This window comes from Sceloporus occidentalis, unplaced genomic scaffold, assembly GCF_023333645.1.
Source record: "Sceloporus occidentalis isolate IW3139 unplaced genomic scaffold, rSceOcc1.0.p SCAF_4, whole genome shotgun sequence".
NCBI lineage: Eukaryota > Metazoa > Chordata > Lepidosauria > Squamata > Phrynosomatidae > Sceloporus > Sceloporus occidentalis.
In genome coordinates, this window is record NW_028316984.1 from 140,205,672 (window position 1) to 140,222,921 (window position 17,250).

The 17,250-nt window shown below is 47.9% G+C and overlaps 1 protein-coding gene across 1 annotated transcript in view; it reads right to left on the bottom strand.

The window, feature by feature from the left end:
- Positions 1 to 15,726, bottom strand: part of LOC149314713 (cytochrome c oxidase assembly protein COX16 homolog, mitochondrial-like) — a 56,455-nt gene extending 40,729 nt beyond the window's left edge. The window contains exon 1 of the mRNA XM_089521784.1: positions 15,603 to 15,726. Coding sequence (XP_089377910.1) covers positions 15,603 to 15,662 — 60 coding nt within the window. The 5' untranslated portion in view covers positions 15,663 to 15,726. The remainder of the gene's footprint in view (positions 1 to 15,602) is intronic.
- Positions 15,727 to 17,250: the final 1,524 nt, after the last annotated feature.

Sequence of the window (17,250 nt, forward strand, 5' to 3'; positions counted from 1 at the left end):
AATGGGGCCACACCATGATGGCACCACTGGTGTGCAGTAAAACACGGGAGCATGCAGCCGCTCCACATTCACAAGCCCTAAAATTGCTTTCCAGCAGTCTGTATCGGGACTGAGAGCAACAAATATAAGGCATAATCTAGGCAACATTTTCCACAAGACAGTATGGGCCTTCTACCTGTTCAAAACCAATATGCTGTGTTTTTTATTTCAAGAGAAGATGATGTTTTTCATGAGCTACTAATCCTAGAGAACTTATCTTCTCACTCTCATCAACCTTAAATGGGAAAGTGCAAACAGAAAGCATGCATCTGCACAAAGGACTTCATCTTGTGCAAAGTAACCTGGTCATTTAATCAATATGGAGAAGAACATTGTGCAAGAGCTACACCAGGGATGGGGAAATATGTAACCCTGATATTGTTAGACTGCAGTCCATCCCATGCTACATCACTGGTTATCTTGGTTAGACATATGTTCTTTACTTCTGTCCTAAATAGACTGTGTGTGAAGCATCTTCTCACTCATGAAGTCACTTTCCATGAAATTAAATGCATCATCATCCAGAAACTGCACTTCAAATAGTATCATCCTTTACCATTGACCATGTTCTCTAGGTAGGGTTGCCATTAGTCCGGACCTCCAAACCGGGACAAATGTAGGACAAAAATTTCAAATGTAGGACCTGTTTTTTTTTTGGGGGGGGGGGTTCCTACATTTGAAAAAGAGCCTCGCTGAGGGGAGGATTCCTTCTCCGCCTGGGCATCGTTCTCACCAAGGACGGAGCCCAGGCGGAGAAGGAATCCGCCCCCAGGGAGGCTTTCTTTTCCCCCTGGGCTCCGTTTTTGCCAAGGGAGCCCAGGCGGGGGAAAAGAATCCTCACTGAGGGGAGGATTCCTTCTCCGCTTGGGCTCCATTCTCACCAAGGACAGAGCCCAGGCGGAGAAGGAATCCTCCCCTCAGGGAGGCTTTTTTCCCCCGCCTGGGCTCCGTTTTTGCCGGCGGAGCTCAGGCAGGGAAAGAAGTCTGGCCTCGGCAGGCGAGGCTTCTTTCCCTCCCTCAGCTCCAGCGGAGCCAAAGAGGGGAGGGAAGCCCCCCCGCCAAAGGAGAGAGGCCTACAGAGGCCTCTCTCTCTCTCTCCCCCACCACCGCTGTTGCACACTTTGCAACAAAGCCCAGGGCGGGGGATATCCTGGGGGCGGGGCCAACCCAGGGCGGGACCGTGTGGACCTGCCCAAAACCGGGAAAGTCCCGCCCACAGGCGGGATATGGCAAGCCTATCTCTAGGAGTGATGAGAGTTACAGCAGTCCAATAACATATGAAGGGCCATAGACTCCTGTTCTAGTCTGTTACAACTATGGCCGATTTCAGGGGTCTGGATAGGGTTGCCATAATTGTCCACTAAAACCTAGGGTAAAATGTAGGACAAATTCTAGACCAAACTGTAGGACAACTGCAGGACAAAACTCAGCCCAAAATGTAGGACATTTAAGGTCCTTCATTTTTCTTAAATGTCTTACATTTTGGGCTGAGTTTTGTCCTGCAGTTGTCCTACAGTTTAGTCTAGATTTTGTTCCACATTTAGTCCCAGGTTTTAGTGGACAATTATGGCAACCCTAGGTCTGGAGGGCTGGGCATCCATACACATCCAGCCATTCTAGCAGAGCCCATGTGCCATCTTGCCAATGCCCTGCCCACATGGGGCGTGTGATGATGATGATGCGCAGGAGCCCATGTGCCTAAACAGCGTTCTCCATAAGCAGTGATGTCAACGCGTGTGAGCGTCATTATGGCACTCCTAAAAAGAAGCTGCTCTTGGCAGCTCCATTTTAGGGCGCGCATCCGTGCTGTGCTGTGGGGTTGGTGCGGCGCTGACGAGGGGCAAAAACGGGCATGATGGAGCTGCTCGTCTGTATCCTCCCTACATTTTTTTTGTTGTGGAAATGTATGGGCACACAACTCAATAAAAGGTATACAATTTTAAAAACTTATTGGCAAATTAGAAAGAATACAGGTATATCTCAGCTAAGGAAGTAGATGGTTATTACGTCTTTCTCAGAAAATTTGGTCCGAGAGGTAGAAATAACATGGAAAGTATAGAGGCAGGTTCCTCTACCACAAATAAGAAGAGCAGTTCAAAAACATTTAGAATTTTCTAGATAGCACTTAAAATCTTCTTTTAAAATATATTTTGAGATTTTTTTTCTTTCACTAGTCTCAATTTTTCTTATTATTTCCAGTTTAGTGATTCGATCTATGCTTTTAACATACAGGGAGTGGGAGCTGGTGAGGCAGGGCTAACTGTTTTCCCCTCCCCTTTTGCTGTTCATGCATCCACAGTTAGAGCTTCTTGAAGCAACAGCTATTTATTTTGCCTGATATGGGCAGGCACACACAGCTACAGTATGATTGGCTAGACCAAAATCCCATTCTTCCCCAGATCAAGCTTTATTGTATTCTTTACTGCCGCAACCCAACACCGGAAGTCTGTTTTTTCCAGACCTCCTTCACTATCCTCCCAATGCTAATGTTGCTAAAAATCTCCCAGCTAGACAGAGGACAAAGAGAAAAGTGAGAACTGGGCAAGCATAAACAACTTTGTATAAAGAATTTTCTTTGTCAGAATCTTTGTTAACTCGAAGTACTCCTGTATTTCATAATGGGTGACAGTACAGAAAAAGTTCAGTGTTTTACAAAAATCAGACTCAACAAGAAAGCAACCCATATGTTCCACAGTGCAAACATGAGCAAAAATGGCTCCTTTGACCAGACTGTTGTCATTTCGGATTACACACAGTGTTTGGCCAGGTCAGATAACAAGGGAATTAACACAGCTGCAGCTGTTTGAAGAACAAGTCTGTTGTGGTGGGTCAAGAACAGCTTCTTGTGAAAAATATGCCTGTCCCATTTTTCCCCTAAAGCAAGGCATATTTTATTTCATTTTAAAAAGTGAAGAATTATTTCCTCTCAACTCCACACATCATCAAAAGTTGTAGCTGTTTGATGACTTCTGGTATTATTTCTTTGTGTTTTTCCACATTACAGCCAGAAGCACTGCACGCTCCTTCCCAAGGAAATAATATCTTATTTGCCATCTAGTGTTCCATATTACAGCTTGCTCTCATCTTTCAAAGTGGTTGGGGTGCAACTCCCTCATGAAAGTGCAAAGCCATCCTCAAACATGCATGCTACAGATGATAATTACCAGTGTCATTATTCTTCTAGAGCAAAGAAAGAGAAAAATGACAACACTGAAGGAGATTTTTGCAGAAGCCGTGGCATGACCAAGCCGCCAGTGGTGGCAGCTCATCCTCCTGACCCTCCTCCTCCTCTTTGTTTCCTATTCTGCCAACAGCCCTGGCCCATTGCTCCCTCTGCCACTTTGGCACCATGACACCTCTGCCTCATTCTGAGGCCACCTCTGCCAAACCTCTGTCACCTATGGCAGTTTCCAAGCCTTCCCCACTCCACCTCCACCTAGGACAACAACACTGATGAAGTTTTTTTTTCTGCTGCAACAGCCATGGCACCTGCCTCTCTGCCATCTGGGTGGTGGGGAGGAGGTGGGGGGAAGGCTTGGAGATCAGACCATGCAGCGGAGGTTCAGCAGAGGTGGCCTTGGATCAAGGCAAAGGCTTTGTTATGCCAAAGCAGCAAAGGGAGTAATGATCTGGGGCTGTTGGTGGAAAGGATCTGGAGAGAAGGAGCAGGACAAGGACAAATCACTATCTGTAAGGTCTCTCAGATCTAGGGCCTTTTCTAGGGCCCGATCTAGCTCTCGTGGTGGCAGTGGCTCTTCCTCTTTGTCTTGCACAATGAATGACAGATCACATGAGGCTGTCTCAGCACTAGCCAGCAAACTCTCAAATAATTGTATCCATGGATGTTAAACCTGCAAAAGTTGAAGGTCTCAAGAAATACCAGATCAATATGATATGGAGTCTATCAGCACTGGAATTCAGTGTTGCAGTTCCTTCCAATTAATTGGACCATTACATTAAATGGACCACTAATTGTGACAGAGAAAGCAAATTCTGAAAGAAAAAAAAAGCTAGGAAGGGCAAAAGCTGAAACAGAGTGAAATGACAGAAGAAACCACATATACTCGTGTATAAGTTCACTTCATGTATAAGTCAAGGGCAGCTTCCGATATTTTTTTCGAGTTTTCCTAAAAGATTTACATTGTCGGCTGTGTGCATAACTGATGTGAATAAACCCAGGATAAACCAGGATAAAATTCTGCATGCCTTGAATGTGTTTTGAATAATTCAGGATCATCAGCTCCATCTTTATTTGCGGTGCTGACACATGTGAGCAACAAAACCTGCAGAGATGTGCAGAAATGAGTTTACAATTTAAAAAAATAGTGTGAACATCAAAACTGGAATGCATGAATGAGGTTATTCACATGGGCGGGCTACAGACGGGCAGGGGAAGACGTCTTGGAGGTGTATTCTGCTGAATACGGAGCCTCCAGACCGCCCGCCCCGGGGACGTGCTTCAGGTGTCGGGGCTTCCACACGGGGGGCAGTGAAGACGCCTCACCTGGGTCCATTTCGGACCCGTAGCTTCTATACCGCCGCCTCGGAGGACGCCGCAAAGAAAGGGGCAGCTTCCGCACGGGCGGCCCAAACCGCGGCTTTTTTTTTTCCTTTGCCGGGTGGCGGATGCGCAGCTGCGCAGCTGCAGCGCTAAGCAGCGGCGGCAGAAAGCCTATGGGCACATTTAAAGCGCCCAAGCCCCTTTCAAACTTTTTTCCCCGCCCTGCCCAAGAACAAAGGTGGCCTCCTGCCAGCTGGTGATCAGCTGGTGTTGGCATCCTTGTCCGCTTGCGCATTGCGAGTGCCACCACTGGCATCATGGATGCCTCCTCTCCTTTGTTCCCTTTGGTCTTCCTGAAGCTGCAATCCACAGCCACAGCTGTCGCCGGTGCCACCGCCGTCTTCTCCGCCTCCTCCGCCTCCTCTGCCCCCTCCGGCCCCTCTGCCTCCATTGCCACTGCAATGGAGGTCCCATCATCCACCACCATAACAGCTGTAGACTTGGATGACAGCAGTAGTGATGATGATGATGACACAGAACAGCGCACGGCAGTGGCTGCCATAGCACTTCATCAGGCTACTGTTGGCGGTGCCATGGCCCTGGCCAGAGTGGCACGCCTCCGCCAATGCTGGAAGGTCCCTGCATCGCAAGACTTCTGGGACAACTTTGTGTCAACCATATGGTCTGATGAGCAATGGAGGCATTTCTTCCGAATGCCCCGTGCCCTCTTCCACAGGCTAGTGGGCATCCTGCACCCAGACCTGGAGAAGGCAGACACAGTGATGAGGAAAGCCATCCCGGTGGAGAAGAGAGTGGCCATTGGTGTCTTTTCACTGGCACACAAGTCCAGCTACATTGTGACGGGGGCGCTGTTTGGGACTGGCGTTGCACCGTGGGGGAGATCGTGGTGGAGTTTGCCCTGGCCATGGAGAAGCTGCTGCTGTCACGGACCGTGTACCTGGGGAACGCACGTGAGGTAGGGACAGCCAGACCACCTTCCCTTTCATCTTTGGCAGCTCTGTGATATTCTGTGTCAAGTGTCACCCCCTCACTGTACATTTGCTGTTCTTGCTATGGTGCAGTTGCGCATGTGTAAAAGAGTTGTCATCTCAATTCCTCTCTTTCTCTCCCTTTCTTTCCCCCACAGATTATGGATGCCTTTGGTCGGCGCGGCTTCCCACAAGTGGTTGGCCTCATGGACGGGTGCCACTGCCTGATCATACCACCCTTGGGGCTGAGGAATGCCTATGTCAACAGAAGGGGCTCCTATTCTGTCATCCTGCAAGGGACATGTGACCACACAGGAAGGTTCGTGGACGTGGAGCTTGGATGGCATGGGTCAGCCCACGATGCCAGGGTGGCACGGAATTCTCTCATCTACGAGGCCATGGAGGCTGGCATCTATGTGCAAGGGAACCCCAGCATCAACATCAGAGGCCAGCAGATCGGGCCCCTCATACTGGCTGACTGTGCCTACCCCATTCGAAAGTGGCTCATGACACCGTTTAAGACCCCCCACACTCCCAAACAGAAGCTCTTCAACAAGAAGTTGAATCGCATGAGGGGGGCCATGGAGAGATCGTTTGGCAGATTGAAGGCGAGATGGCTCTGTCTCACTGCCCCACTCCTGGTGGCAGAGGAGAACGTGGTGCCCATCCTGGCATCATGTGTCATTCTGCACAACATCTGTGAGACCAAGGGCAGGGTCCTGGATGAGGGCATGCGATATAGGCGCCGTTTTGTGCTGCCCACCCTGGGAGCCATCACGGCGGATGAAGAGGATGCCAAGAAGGCAGCAGGGGAGGATGTGAGGAATGCCCTGGCAGATTTTTTTCTGACAAGGAGAATCTGAAGGATGGCTCCTGTGCCATCATCTGTGATGTCACAGTGCAATGTTCTGTAATAGCATAAGCACATGAATAAATGTATCCCATTATCCACAGTTTGAGTCTGCCTGTCATTCCTGATCTGTGCTGTGGGCATGTTTTGCCACGTGCCTGAGGGGGACACACACAACCACACACACACAAAAGGTCTCCTGGCGCCTGTTTTCCTGGGTCAAAAAGATACATCAGCTCCAACTGCCAATTGCCCCTTTGACAATGTATCAATCCCCCTCAAATTCAAGCTTTCCTAATGGCCCATTTGAATGTATCAATAGGGCACCCAGAGGGCATCTATTGGGGGAGAGATTCAAACTGCTCCTCTGAAAGCTTTCATTGGCCTAGGACCACCTTGGCCTAACGGCCCTGAGCCACAGGTGCCCATATATACCCGTGCGCAACTGTGCAAGACCCCAGGACGGCAATCAAGATGGCAGAGCCACGCAGGAGGGTCCCGGTCCGATTCGCCTACTGGACCGATGAGGAGGTCGGGATCCTCCTGGACTCCCTGATGCCGCAGGCAGCCGCTCGAAGGGTGATGGCCAGCACCAACAAGCCGAACCGGGGGGATTTTCTCCAGGCATCCCGTGCCCTCGAAGAGCGAGGGTTTCGAAGAAAGATGCATCAGTGCAGAGTAAAGTTTAAAACTCTGAAGGCATCTTTCTTCGAAACCCTCGAAGACTTCGGGGAGCACCCCCCAGTTGACAGGCGGCCACCATTCTTTGAGCGGCTGAAGGACCTGTGGGTCAGGGGAGATCGGCCCAGACCGGAAGATCGCCGTCCTCCAGGTAAGCCAGAGCTCTTGCCATGCCCTGTCCTCCCCTCCTTGACCCTTCCCTTGCCCTCCTCTCCTTCCTGCATGGTGCCAATGCCATCCCTCCTCTTCCCTTCTGCAGGCGTGCGGCCGAGGTGGAGGCGGAGGGAGGGAGGGAGGGCACCGTTCCAGGTCGCCCTCTCCACCATCCTCGGGGGACGAGGATGTCCCCGAGGGTGGGCCACAGCCAGGACCAGCTGCTGTGGCCCCTCCGCAGCCAGAGCAGGCTCCTCTGGCGGCAGGTAGGTCCCCAGGGTGAGGGGTGGGGGTTGCCTGACTGCAGCCCCCACGACACTTGTGCCCTCGTCTGCCATGCCAGCATGGTAACTTGGGCCTTTTCTTCCTCTTTTGCAGGGCTTGAAGTCCTTGCTGCTGTCGCCGCCGCTGAGGAGCCTGGCCCGAGCCGCCGCCTGCCAGGGGAGCCAGGGGACTTGGCCCTCGATGCCAGGACCCTGGATCAAGTCCTCCAAGCCCGGCAGCAAGGTAAGTGCGGAGGTGAACCCAGGGAAGGGAGCGGGGGCACCCAGAAACCCTGCCTGTGGGAGTGGGTGATGGGCTCCACAGGCTGACCCTAACCATCCTCTTTCTTTTCCCCCCACAGATAACCGGACGGAGAAGAGGTTCGCTGCCCTGGAGGAGAAGGTGGACAAGCTGGCGGAGAGAGTCTCCTCCATGGAAGAGACTCTCCGGGAACTCCTCCGCCGGCTGCCCGCCCCACCGCCTCCTCCCCCTCCCTGAAGCAGCTTCCCTCCCCTGCCCCCTCTGCCATCCCCCCTTCACCACCACCCCCTTCACCCTCCCCCTTCCCTTTGTAAATAGTTGTAAATAAGATTTTTATTGTTATTGTGAATAAAAAAGTTTATTTTTTAAAAAAAATTGTGTGGTTCATTATGCGCAACTGCGGCAGTGTGGCTGTGAGTGTGAATGTGACAGCTTAGGCGCAACTGTGCAGTCTAAAGCTAGGCAGGAGTGCTGGGAGGTAGCAATGTCCAAACTCTGTCCTTCCAGGCGTTTGGACTTCATCTCCCAGAATCCCAGACCACAGGGCAAGGTGGCTGGGGATTCTGGGAGATGAAGTCCAAACGCCTGGAAGGACAGAGTTTGGACATTGCTGGTTTGGGGACCAGTGAGCCAGGCATGGTGGGAGGAGAGAACAGGAAGGGTAGAATAGATTAGATTAGATAGGGCTGGGAGGGAACACATGCCCTGGGAGGGGAAATGATGTCTTTATGGGACATCATGGGACCTAGTGCCTTGTCAGTGCTCCCTGCCCCTTGATCCCAGGCCCCCTCTAGTTGCCCTTTGCCTTTGGGGGCGAGTTGTGGGCGGTGGGACTGCCACAGAGTCACTGAAGAGGCTGGAGGATGGCCTAGCAAGAGGCTGCTGAGCCAGTTCCACCTCCATGGCAACTCCCTGCTCCTCAGCTGGAAGGATTGCTCTTGCTGGGGGCTCCTGCTGCCCTACTCCTTCCTCCACGACCCTGGGGACAGCCCTGGCTCTTCCAGCTCTTGCTGGGGGCTCCTGCTGCTCAACCCCTTCGTCCACGACCCTGGGGACAGCAGCCCTGCCTCTTCCACCCTGCTCCCTACGTACCCTTCTGCATCTCGGGCCACCCTGTCCTCCCCTCATGATCTCCAGCATTTCCCCCTTCAGAACAGTCTGCGCTTCCAAGGTGGTGTTGAGTCGCCTCTGCTCCTGGTCTGACCTGTCTATTGATCTCTCCTGGTTCTGAACGGCCCTCTCTTGAACTTCCACTGCCCTCACTTGCACTTCTAGGTTCCTCTCTTGAAATCCCAGTGCCCTCACATTAACTTCTAGGTTCCTCTCATGAACTCCCAGTGTCCTCTCTTGAAATCCTAGTGCCGTCTCTTGAAATCCCAGTGCCCTTTCCATGAGCTCCCTGCGGGACTGTCTGCCCCTCCTCACGGGCGGCCAAAAACGGGGCTTTTTTTTTTCTTTTGCCGGCTGGCGGGTGCGCAGCTGCGCAGCTGCAGCGCTAAGCAGCGGCGGCAGAAAGCCTATGGGCACATTTAAAGTGCCCAAGCCCCTTTAAAACTTTTTTCCCCGCTCTGCCCAAGAACAATAGTGGTCTCCTGCCAGCTGGTGATCAGCTGGTGTTGGCATCCTTGTCCACTTGCACTTTGCCAGTGTCATCAGCATCATGGATGCCTCCTCTCCTTTGGTCCCCACGCTCTTGCTGAATCTGCAATGCACAGCTACAGGTGTCTCCGCTGCCACCGCTGTCCCCCTGCCATCCCCCATCACCTCCCTTGTATATATGTAAATATTTACAGTTTTAGCGTTTTTTATTGTTAGGTGAAAATGGCACAGGAATGTGTGTAGGGGCTCACTTTAAAGTCCAAACTTTCCAAGCAGCGCATGCGTACATGTTGCTCTAGGGTTAGGGTTAGGGTTAGGGTTAGGAGTCTTAAAATGCGCTGCAGCTGTGCTGCAGCTTCCACACCTGCATGGCAGCGGACGCTGCAATTAAAGCCTGACTGCAAACTGCGGATGTTCCAAGACCCCAACTCATTATGCGACGCAGCAGACACGGAGCTTTTAAATGGGCAACTTAAATTAGCGGCGTAGCAATTCTGGTGTACCGGTGCAGCAGCTCTCATGGCTTCTTCCACTTCTCGATATGTGTCAGCATTCAGGTAGGACTGCTCCAGTTTCTGCAAAATGTTTGGCTGGGACCATATAGCTATGAGGTCAGCCGTCTCAGTATGAGACCAAGACGTCCCCCTGCCTTTTTTCGGGGTGCTTGTGGATGGCTGTGCCATCCTGCCTGGTGCCAAAGGGGAGCCGCCGCACAGCTGTGCCTGGAGCAGCCGAACTGTGCCCGTTCCCAGGTGAAAATGGCGCAGGAATGTGTGTAGGGGGTCACTTTAAATTCCAAACTTTCCCTTATCACTTTCTACAACCAAAACATCCGCCGGCAAAACTTACAACTTCCCGCGGTTCCAGCAACGCATGCGCACATGGAGCTCTAGGGTTAGGGTTACGAGCCTTAAAATGCGCCGCAGCTGTGCCGCAGCTTCCACAGCTGCATGGCAGCGGACGCTGCAATTAAAGCTTGACTGCAAACCACGCATGTCCCAGACCCCGACCCAATATGCGACGCAGCTGACACGGAGCTTTTAAACAGGCAACTTATATTTGCGGCGTAGCAATTCGGGCGTACCGGTGCAGCAGCTTACATACGGAGCTGCGCACGTACGCCGCAAATCAAAAAGAAGCGGAAAAAAGCAGCACCTTTTTAATGCCGCTTCTACCCACTTGGGGCGTGCGGGCGGCGCGTTCATGACGGCATTCAGGTAAGGGCCGTCTGAAGGCTCTACCTTCATGACGTCATGAATACACCCCTTTTTGCCTGTCTGTATCCCGCCATAGTTGCTCAAAAAAACAACAACTGCTGAATAACCCCGAAGAAAAACAAGTCAAATATTCTGAACATGATGAATCTCCTGCAAGGGCAATAAACCAAAAAGGATTTCATCTGACTAGTGGCTGAAGCTTCCATTAATCACCCCACTCATCACCCCCTCACCTTGCGAGCAGACATGACAGATGTTCATGGGTTAAAGCAGACCTTCTTATTTAGAAGACAATGTGCCTCTTTCAAACCACCCAAAGGGAAGGTATTTTTACCATACATCAAAGGAGTCACAGACAGAATAGAGAAAGAGGTGAGGAAATACAACCTCCAAATGGTCTATAAACTGACCAAGAAAGTCTAGCAAATGTTGCGCTCAGTGAAGGACAGGAGAGACTCTCTCACAGCCACAGGAGTTTACCACATACCCTACAGCTGCAGACAAGTCTACATAGGGACAACCAAACACAGTGTTCAAACACAAATCAATGAACACAAGAGGCACTGCAGACCACGTCAGCCAGAAAAATCAGCAGCAGCAGAATATGTTATAAACCATCCTGGGCATAAAATGCTGTTTGAAAACAATGAAATTCTGGACCATGCCAACAACTATCAGGTCAGAATGCACAGGGAAGCCATTGAAATCCACAAACACCTGGATAATTTCAACAGGACCCAGCAAATACAAATGAAAACCACCCAGGATCAGGGTTTTCCCCAGCAGACAATGGATCATTAAGTAAATGGACACCCTGTAGGCCTTGCCATTCAACAACAGAACAATACACAGATTAACATGCAAATCACCTCCTCTCAACCAACAGTATACAGTTGTCCCTTCCTTTACACAGGGGATCCATTCTGGACCCCCCGTGTAAGGGAAAAAACATGGATGCTCAAGCCCCATTCAAATGAATGGGGCTTGTGCCCGCAGTGATGCAGCGGCGGCGTCACACAGGGCGCACACCACGAGAGCATGAGCCATTGTTTTCTTCCGGTGCGCGGCTCCCTTCCTTCCAGCATGGCTTCCACCTGGAAGCCACGTAAAACGCACCCTGTATACTCTTCTCTGAAGATGCCAGCCACAGCTGCTGGCGAAATGTCAGGAATAGACTCTTCTAGAACATGGCCTCATAGCCCAAAAACTCACAAAAACCTCTAGTCTCTAAAGGCATAACCCAACACCGAAACCACTACATCATGCTGGCTCTCTATTAAGACAGCACCCAAAGCTATATGTTTTTAACTGTTGCTTGCTTATTTTAACCAATTCTATTTTATATTATTACCTATTGTTTTATGCATATTTTTTAGATTGTACGCCATTGGCAGGTTTTATTTTTATTGATTTGATAATTTGTATGTACAGTGTTGTGTAATAATAATAATAATAATAATAATAATAGGATTTATTTATATGCCGCCCAATCACTGGGAATCCAGGCGGCTTACAACAGAGGGGATAATAATTAGATGGTTCCCTGCCCTCAGGCTTACAATCTAAAAGACACGACACAAAAGGAGAAGGGAAAGGTGGGTGAAGGGGGGGGGGGGGCGCTCAGGTCCAGCAGTTCTTCTCTCCCTCTGAGGCCTGGACCAAGGCAGAGGGACTGGAGGGAGGGCTCTTTTTCTTAATTGAGGCCGGGCCCGCTGGCATTGGGCCTGTCCTTTCACTCCCTAAGGCCAAAAGATGACAGTTGGAAGGAGGGAGGGGATATTTACAGCACTTTAGAAATAAACTATAATAATAATAATAATAATAATAATAATAATCCCGAGGAAAGTACAGAAATACAAATCAGCTAATCCAATTTATTAGGATTGCTGTGTTGTGCTGTTTCTTTGGTGGATCAGATGCATTTCTGTACTTTCCTTGGAAAATCCTATATACGGTAATGGCCCCTTGGTATCTGCTCGGGTTTGATTCCAGGACCCCACCGTGGATACTCAAATCTGTGGATCCTCAAATCCTGTTATATACAGTGGCATAGTGAAAATGGTTTCCCTTATATAAGATAGCAAAATCAAAGTTCGCTTATTGGAATTTATATATGTTTTTAAATATTTTCAAGCCGTGGATGCTTGAATCTGTGGATAAAAAGATCTGTGGATAAGAAGGGCCAACTGTACTCATCTTCCATTTGTCTTCAAGAGATTCTTTTGAATACCCTTTATGATGAACATATTGTCCCAAATGTGCAATTCTGCATATTTCAGGGAAATTTTTGAAGGCTCTTATTTTAGCAGTGCCAAAGAACCTTACTGTCCCAGCACACTATGCTCAGTCACATGGGGAATGAGTCACTGGCAGCTACAGCAATTAAAATATGAAATCAGCTCTGGAATTTCAGATACCTTCCTTAAGAAATTGGAGCACCCTCTACTGTATTTGAGAGTCTAATGCACAAGTAATATGTGCTGCAAAAACAAAATCAGTTATATTTCTCTGCCCTTTGACATCAGTTGAGAAGAATGCAGAGAAGTCACAGGCCAGGAAATATGAACATCCTTGCAAGCAGAAACAACCTCTTTTGAGAAGTGCAAGATGTATCTATGAGGTCCCAAGAGTTCAACCCAACATCCAGACAGATGTTGCCATCTCACTGCTGTAGGACTTTAGACCCTGAAGCACACAAGCTGTTAAGCAGTGTTCAGTGCCAGCTTACATCACTCTTAGGTTTGTGTTGCCTTCTGCTAGGCACTGATATGATCACACATATTGTCAAGTTTGTAGCTGAAGAAAGCCAGCTTGGCAAATGCCACTAAAGAACTCTATCTAGTTCATTTTATTGGGTTGGTTATTCTAGATTTGTCACCTCACCCTATATTCCAACTTATTCTCTAATCTGAAAATTGGGTTATTTATTTAATTCCTAAACATCCTAATCCTAAAACCCCAAGAGACCAAGGTTTGAATCCCAGTTCAGCCATGGAAGTAGACTGAAGGAACATGCCTACTTGCGTACCATTTTGCATCTCTAGTGCCTCTTACACAATATATTATAGAAGTTTGATATTACAGACAAAGCTGTATGGAATCCTGGGATATGAAGTACTTAGAAATTTTTGCCAGAGATCTCTAGTGCCTCACCAACTACAAATTTCATGATCCTGTAGGATGCAGTCACAGCTGTTAAAGTGGTAGCGGGAAAGAGACTGAGCTCTTCCTGCTTGTCAAATAGTGGGGTTTCATTTAGAGGTTGAAAGATCAGGGCTTTGCAATTGCACCAGCAATTTTCCTGTCTCTGTCAAGTGTGAAGCAGTGGCTGGTATAGTCTTACCTTCTGAAATACTGGCAATACCAAGAGCCCTTTTAAAAACATACAGCTTTCAATTATAAAAATCCAAGAGCCACTAAAGAGCAATGCTTTTATTGGCCAGCCAAAGCATACAAAACACATAATGCAAGCTTTTGAAGATCCACAGCTTGCAAAGCTCCTAAAAAGCAGGATGTAAGAACTGGGACTTAACTCTTGCAGGTTTCTACATCCAACAAAGGTAAAACCTTTCTTTTCTTTTACTATAATTGGTTGAGTTTTACTAGAGAGCATCTAAGAATTTTTCCAGATGTAACAGTGCAGAGACCTCTTGAGAAATGTAATGCCCAAGTAGGGGGCCTGTGGCTTCACAAAAGAGGAGAGACACCCTGAACCCCAAGAGGAATTACTGTACTGTACTGCAGCTAACAGGCTTTAAATTTTACTGTCCTCCTGCTCCTCAGTCCCCAGAAGGCCAAGAAAGGCATGGTCTCTGCTAACGCCAAGACCCCTCCATACCAAATGAACTACAGCAAAGACAGCAACTGTTCCCACACTGCAGAATTAATACAGTTGGACAATGCTTTAACTGCTACGTCTCCATCCTATAGAATCCTGAGGTTTGTAGTTTGGCCAGGCACCAGAGCTATCTGACAGAGAAGGCTCAACATCTCACAAAACTACAAACCCTAGGGTTCCATAGCATTGAACCATGGCAGTTAAAGTGGTTTCAAACTGCATTAATTCTGCAGTGCAGCTGCAGCCAACATCTATACAAAATGTAGGCCTGTGTCTCCAACACCTGTCGCTTTATTTCCCTGGCCCCTGTATGGTTTTTTAGAACTTCTGTTGCCTGAGAAAGAAGGCTGTGGAACTTCAAACGCTTGTAGGGAGTTGTTTTGTGCATTTTGGATGACCAATAAAGGCTATCACTCCTTTGCGGATTTGGGATGTTGTTTTATTTTGCTGTTCGGCCAGCACAGCTACCTGTTTTTTAACCTTTCAATTATATAATTCCTATTACTATACAGAACGTTCTGTGTGCTGACAAGAATTCAAGTACAACACTCTCTGGGATGTTTGACTGGGATAGGTTGAATCAAGTTAAGAGATAAATTGTGAGGCAGGGCATGAAGGCGTATATATATGTGTGTGTGTGTGTGTGTGTAGAAGTTGAATTAAGTATGTGATTGTGTTTGTTTATGTATGATGTACTGTAAAAGTCAATACAAATCTACATTTTATTTTTTAATCTATTTTATGGATTGTATGTACAGCGCTGTGTAAATCTAGAGCCCTATATAAATAAAGCGTAATAATAATAATAAGGTAGTTTGGCAAGGCACCAGAGCTCTCTTGACAGAAAAAAAAGGCTCCAGTATCTCGCAAAACTACAAGTCCCAGGGTTCCACCGCGCTGCTGCCAAACTGCTTCATTTCCACAGTTGTCAGGTTGAAGAAGGAGGGAAGGGAAAGGGAAGGAAAGCGCATGCGCCAGATTCGCCCCGCCCCTTTTCAGGGATTTCCCTAGCGCCGCTATTACCATGAAATATCGCCCCCTAGAGGCCAGTCCAGGGAAGAGAAGCGGGCGAGCCGCTGGGTGGCCGGACGGCGAAGCTTATGCGGGGAAGGGCTTCGATGGCGGCATCCGCCGCCATCGAAGCCCCTCCCCGCATAAGCTTCGCCGTTCGGCCACCCAGCGGCTCGGCCAACCCTCAGCCCTCACTCACCATCATCGGGACTCCATATTGCAACGTCTTATTCTTCCGCCACGCTCGCATTCCCGCCATGGCAGGACCCAGTCTGGCGTTTCGCTCTATTAGGAACCATAGAGACGGGCCGCTCCTTGAACACTTCCGGAGTGCTACAAAAATGAGTGTCCCCCTGGAAACCGTGGCCGCGAGCAGAAAGGTTCCGCCCTGAGAATGGGTTCCTACCTGCAGAGTGAATCCTATCCAAGGGGAAACCTGTCCCCCGTTGTTTGGCTGTGGAGCAAAGTCAGGAATGTTTTGGATTTTCCCTCCTGGATTTTGAAATATTTGCAATTACATAATGAAATATCTTGGAGGTGCAGGGAGACCCAAATGCCCTAACCTCAAAGCACTGGAAAATGTAGGGCATAAGGATATTAAATTAGTATTATTTAAAATAATTCAAGGATTAAGGTGATATCGGATCTATTTAAAGAAGATATCATAAGGACTACAGATTGCATTTACATCTTATTTATTTATCCGTTTGTACACACCTGTTTATTTGTTTGTATGTAGTCTTGTTATTTTTATTTTTAATTTTTTTATAATAAAGATTTTTATTTTAAAAATAAAATAAAAAAGAAAATGTAGGGCATTGAAGAAAAATGGAGGACATGACCAAATAAAAGCTTTTTTAAAAACCCACTCATATAAATTTATTATTATTATCATTATCATCATCATTATTATTATTATTTGTAGCCTGCTCTTTTCCCAGAATTGGGACTCAGAGTGACAAATTCAGCTCAAATGTAAATTCATGCTTCTTTTGGAATTTTGGAATTCCTCTTGGACCTCTGGTCACGCTGTGGAGATGGGACCCTAGTATAAGCACAAAATTCATTTATGAGCCTGTTAGGGCTCTTATGGTCCCAGGCAAAGGAGAAGGAGGTCGGTGGGGCTCAGATCGCAAATAACTTCGTGAATCTCAAGTCTGCGAATATGAAGGGATAACTGTATTTTATACCGACTGGCCATAATTAGTCATAGGCCTCATTCCCACTTACAGATAAATTGGTGTGCCACCCGAATTGATGGATCAGTTCAACATTGGTGCATGGTTCCCACTACATTTGCCCCGATCGCATTTTTCCCTCAAAAATAATCCACTTGTGGTTCACATTCATGCATGAATCGATTCAAAATGGACCTGCTCCAGCCGGCTGAAGGGCAAATTTAAATTGATTCCGATCCACATTTGGTTACATAATCACATAAACAAGACTAAGTTGGTTAAGAAAGAAATGATATTCTGAAATGGAGGAAGGGATCTTTGCAAATGAGTTGCTTTTCAGATAGATTTGACCAGATTAACTAAAGCAAAATGCACCCTCCTCATCAAATTGTATGAGTGTTTGGCTTGGCAAAACAGATTTCACAATAATAATAATAATAATAATAATAATAAAATTTATTTGTATTTTCCCTCCTCTCCCAGGTGGATCGAGGCGGGATTACAACCTAATAGTAACAATAAAATACAAGAATAAAACATATAATTTCAAACATTAAAACAGTTAAAAACAGTGCAGTCAACTTTTATAAGATAAAATGTTCTGATCCTGGATAGAAGAGTGAATGATGTCGTATGTTGATGTTCATCCACTAGATGGCACATTCTTTA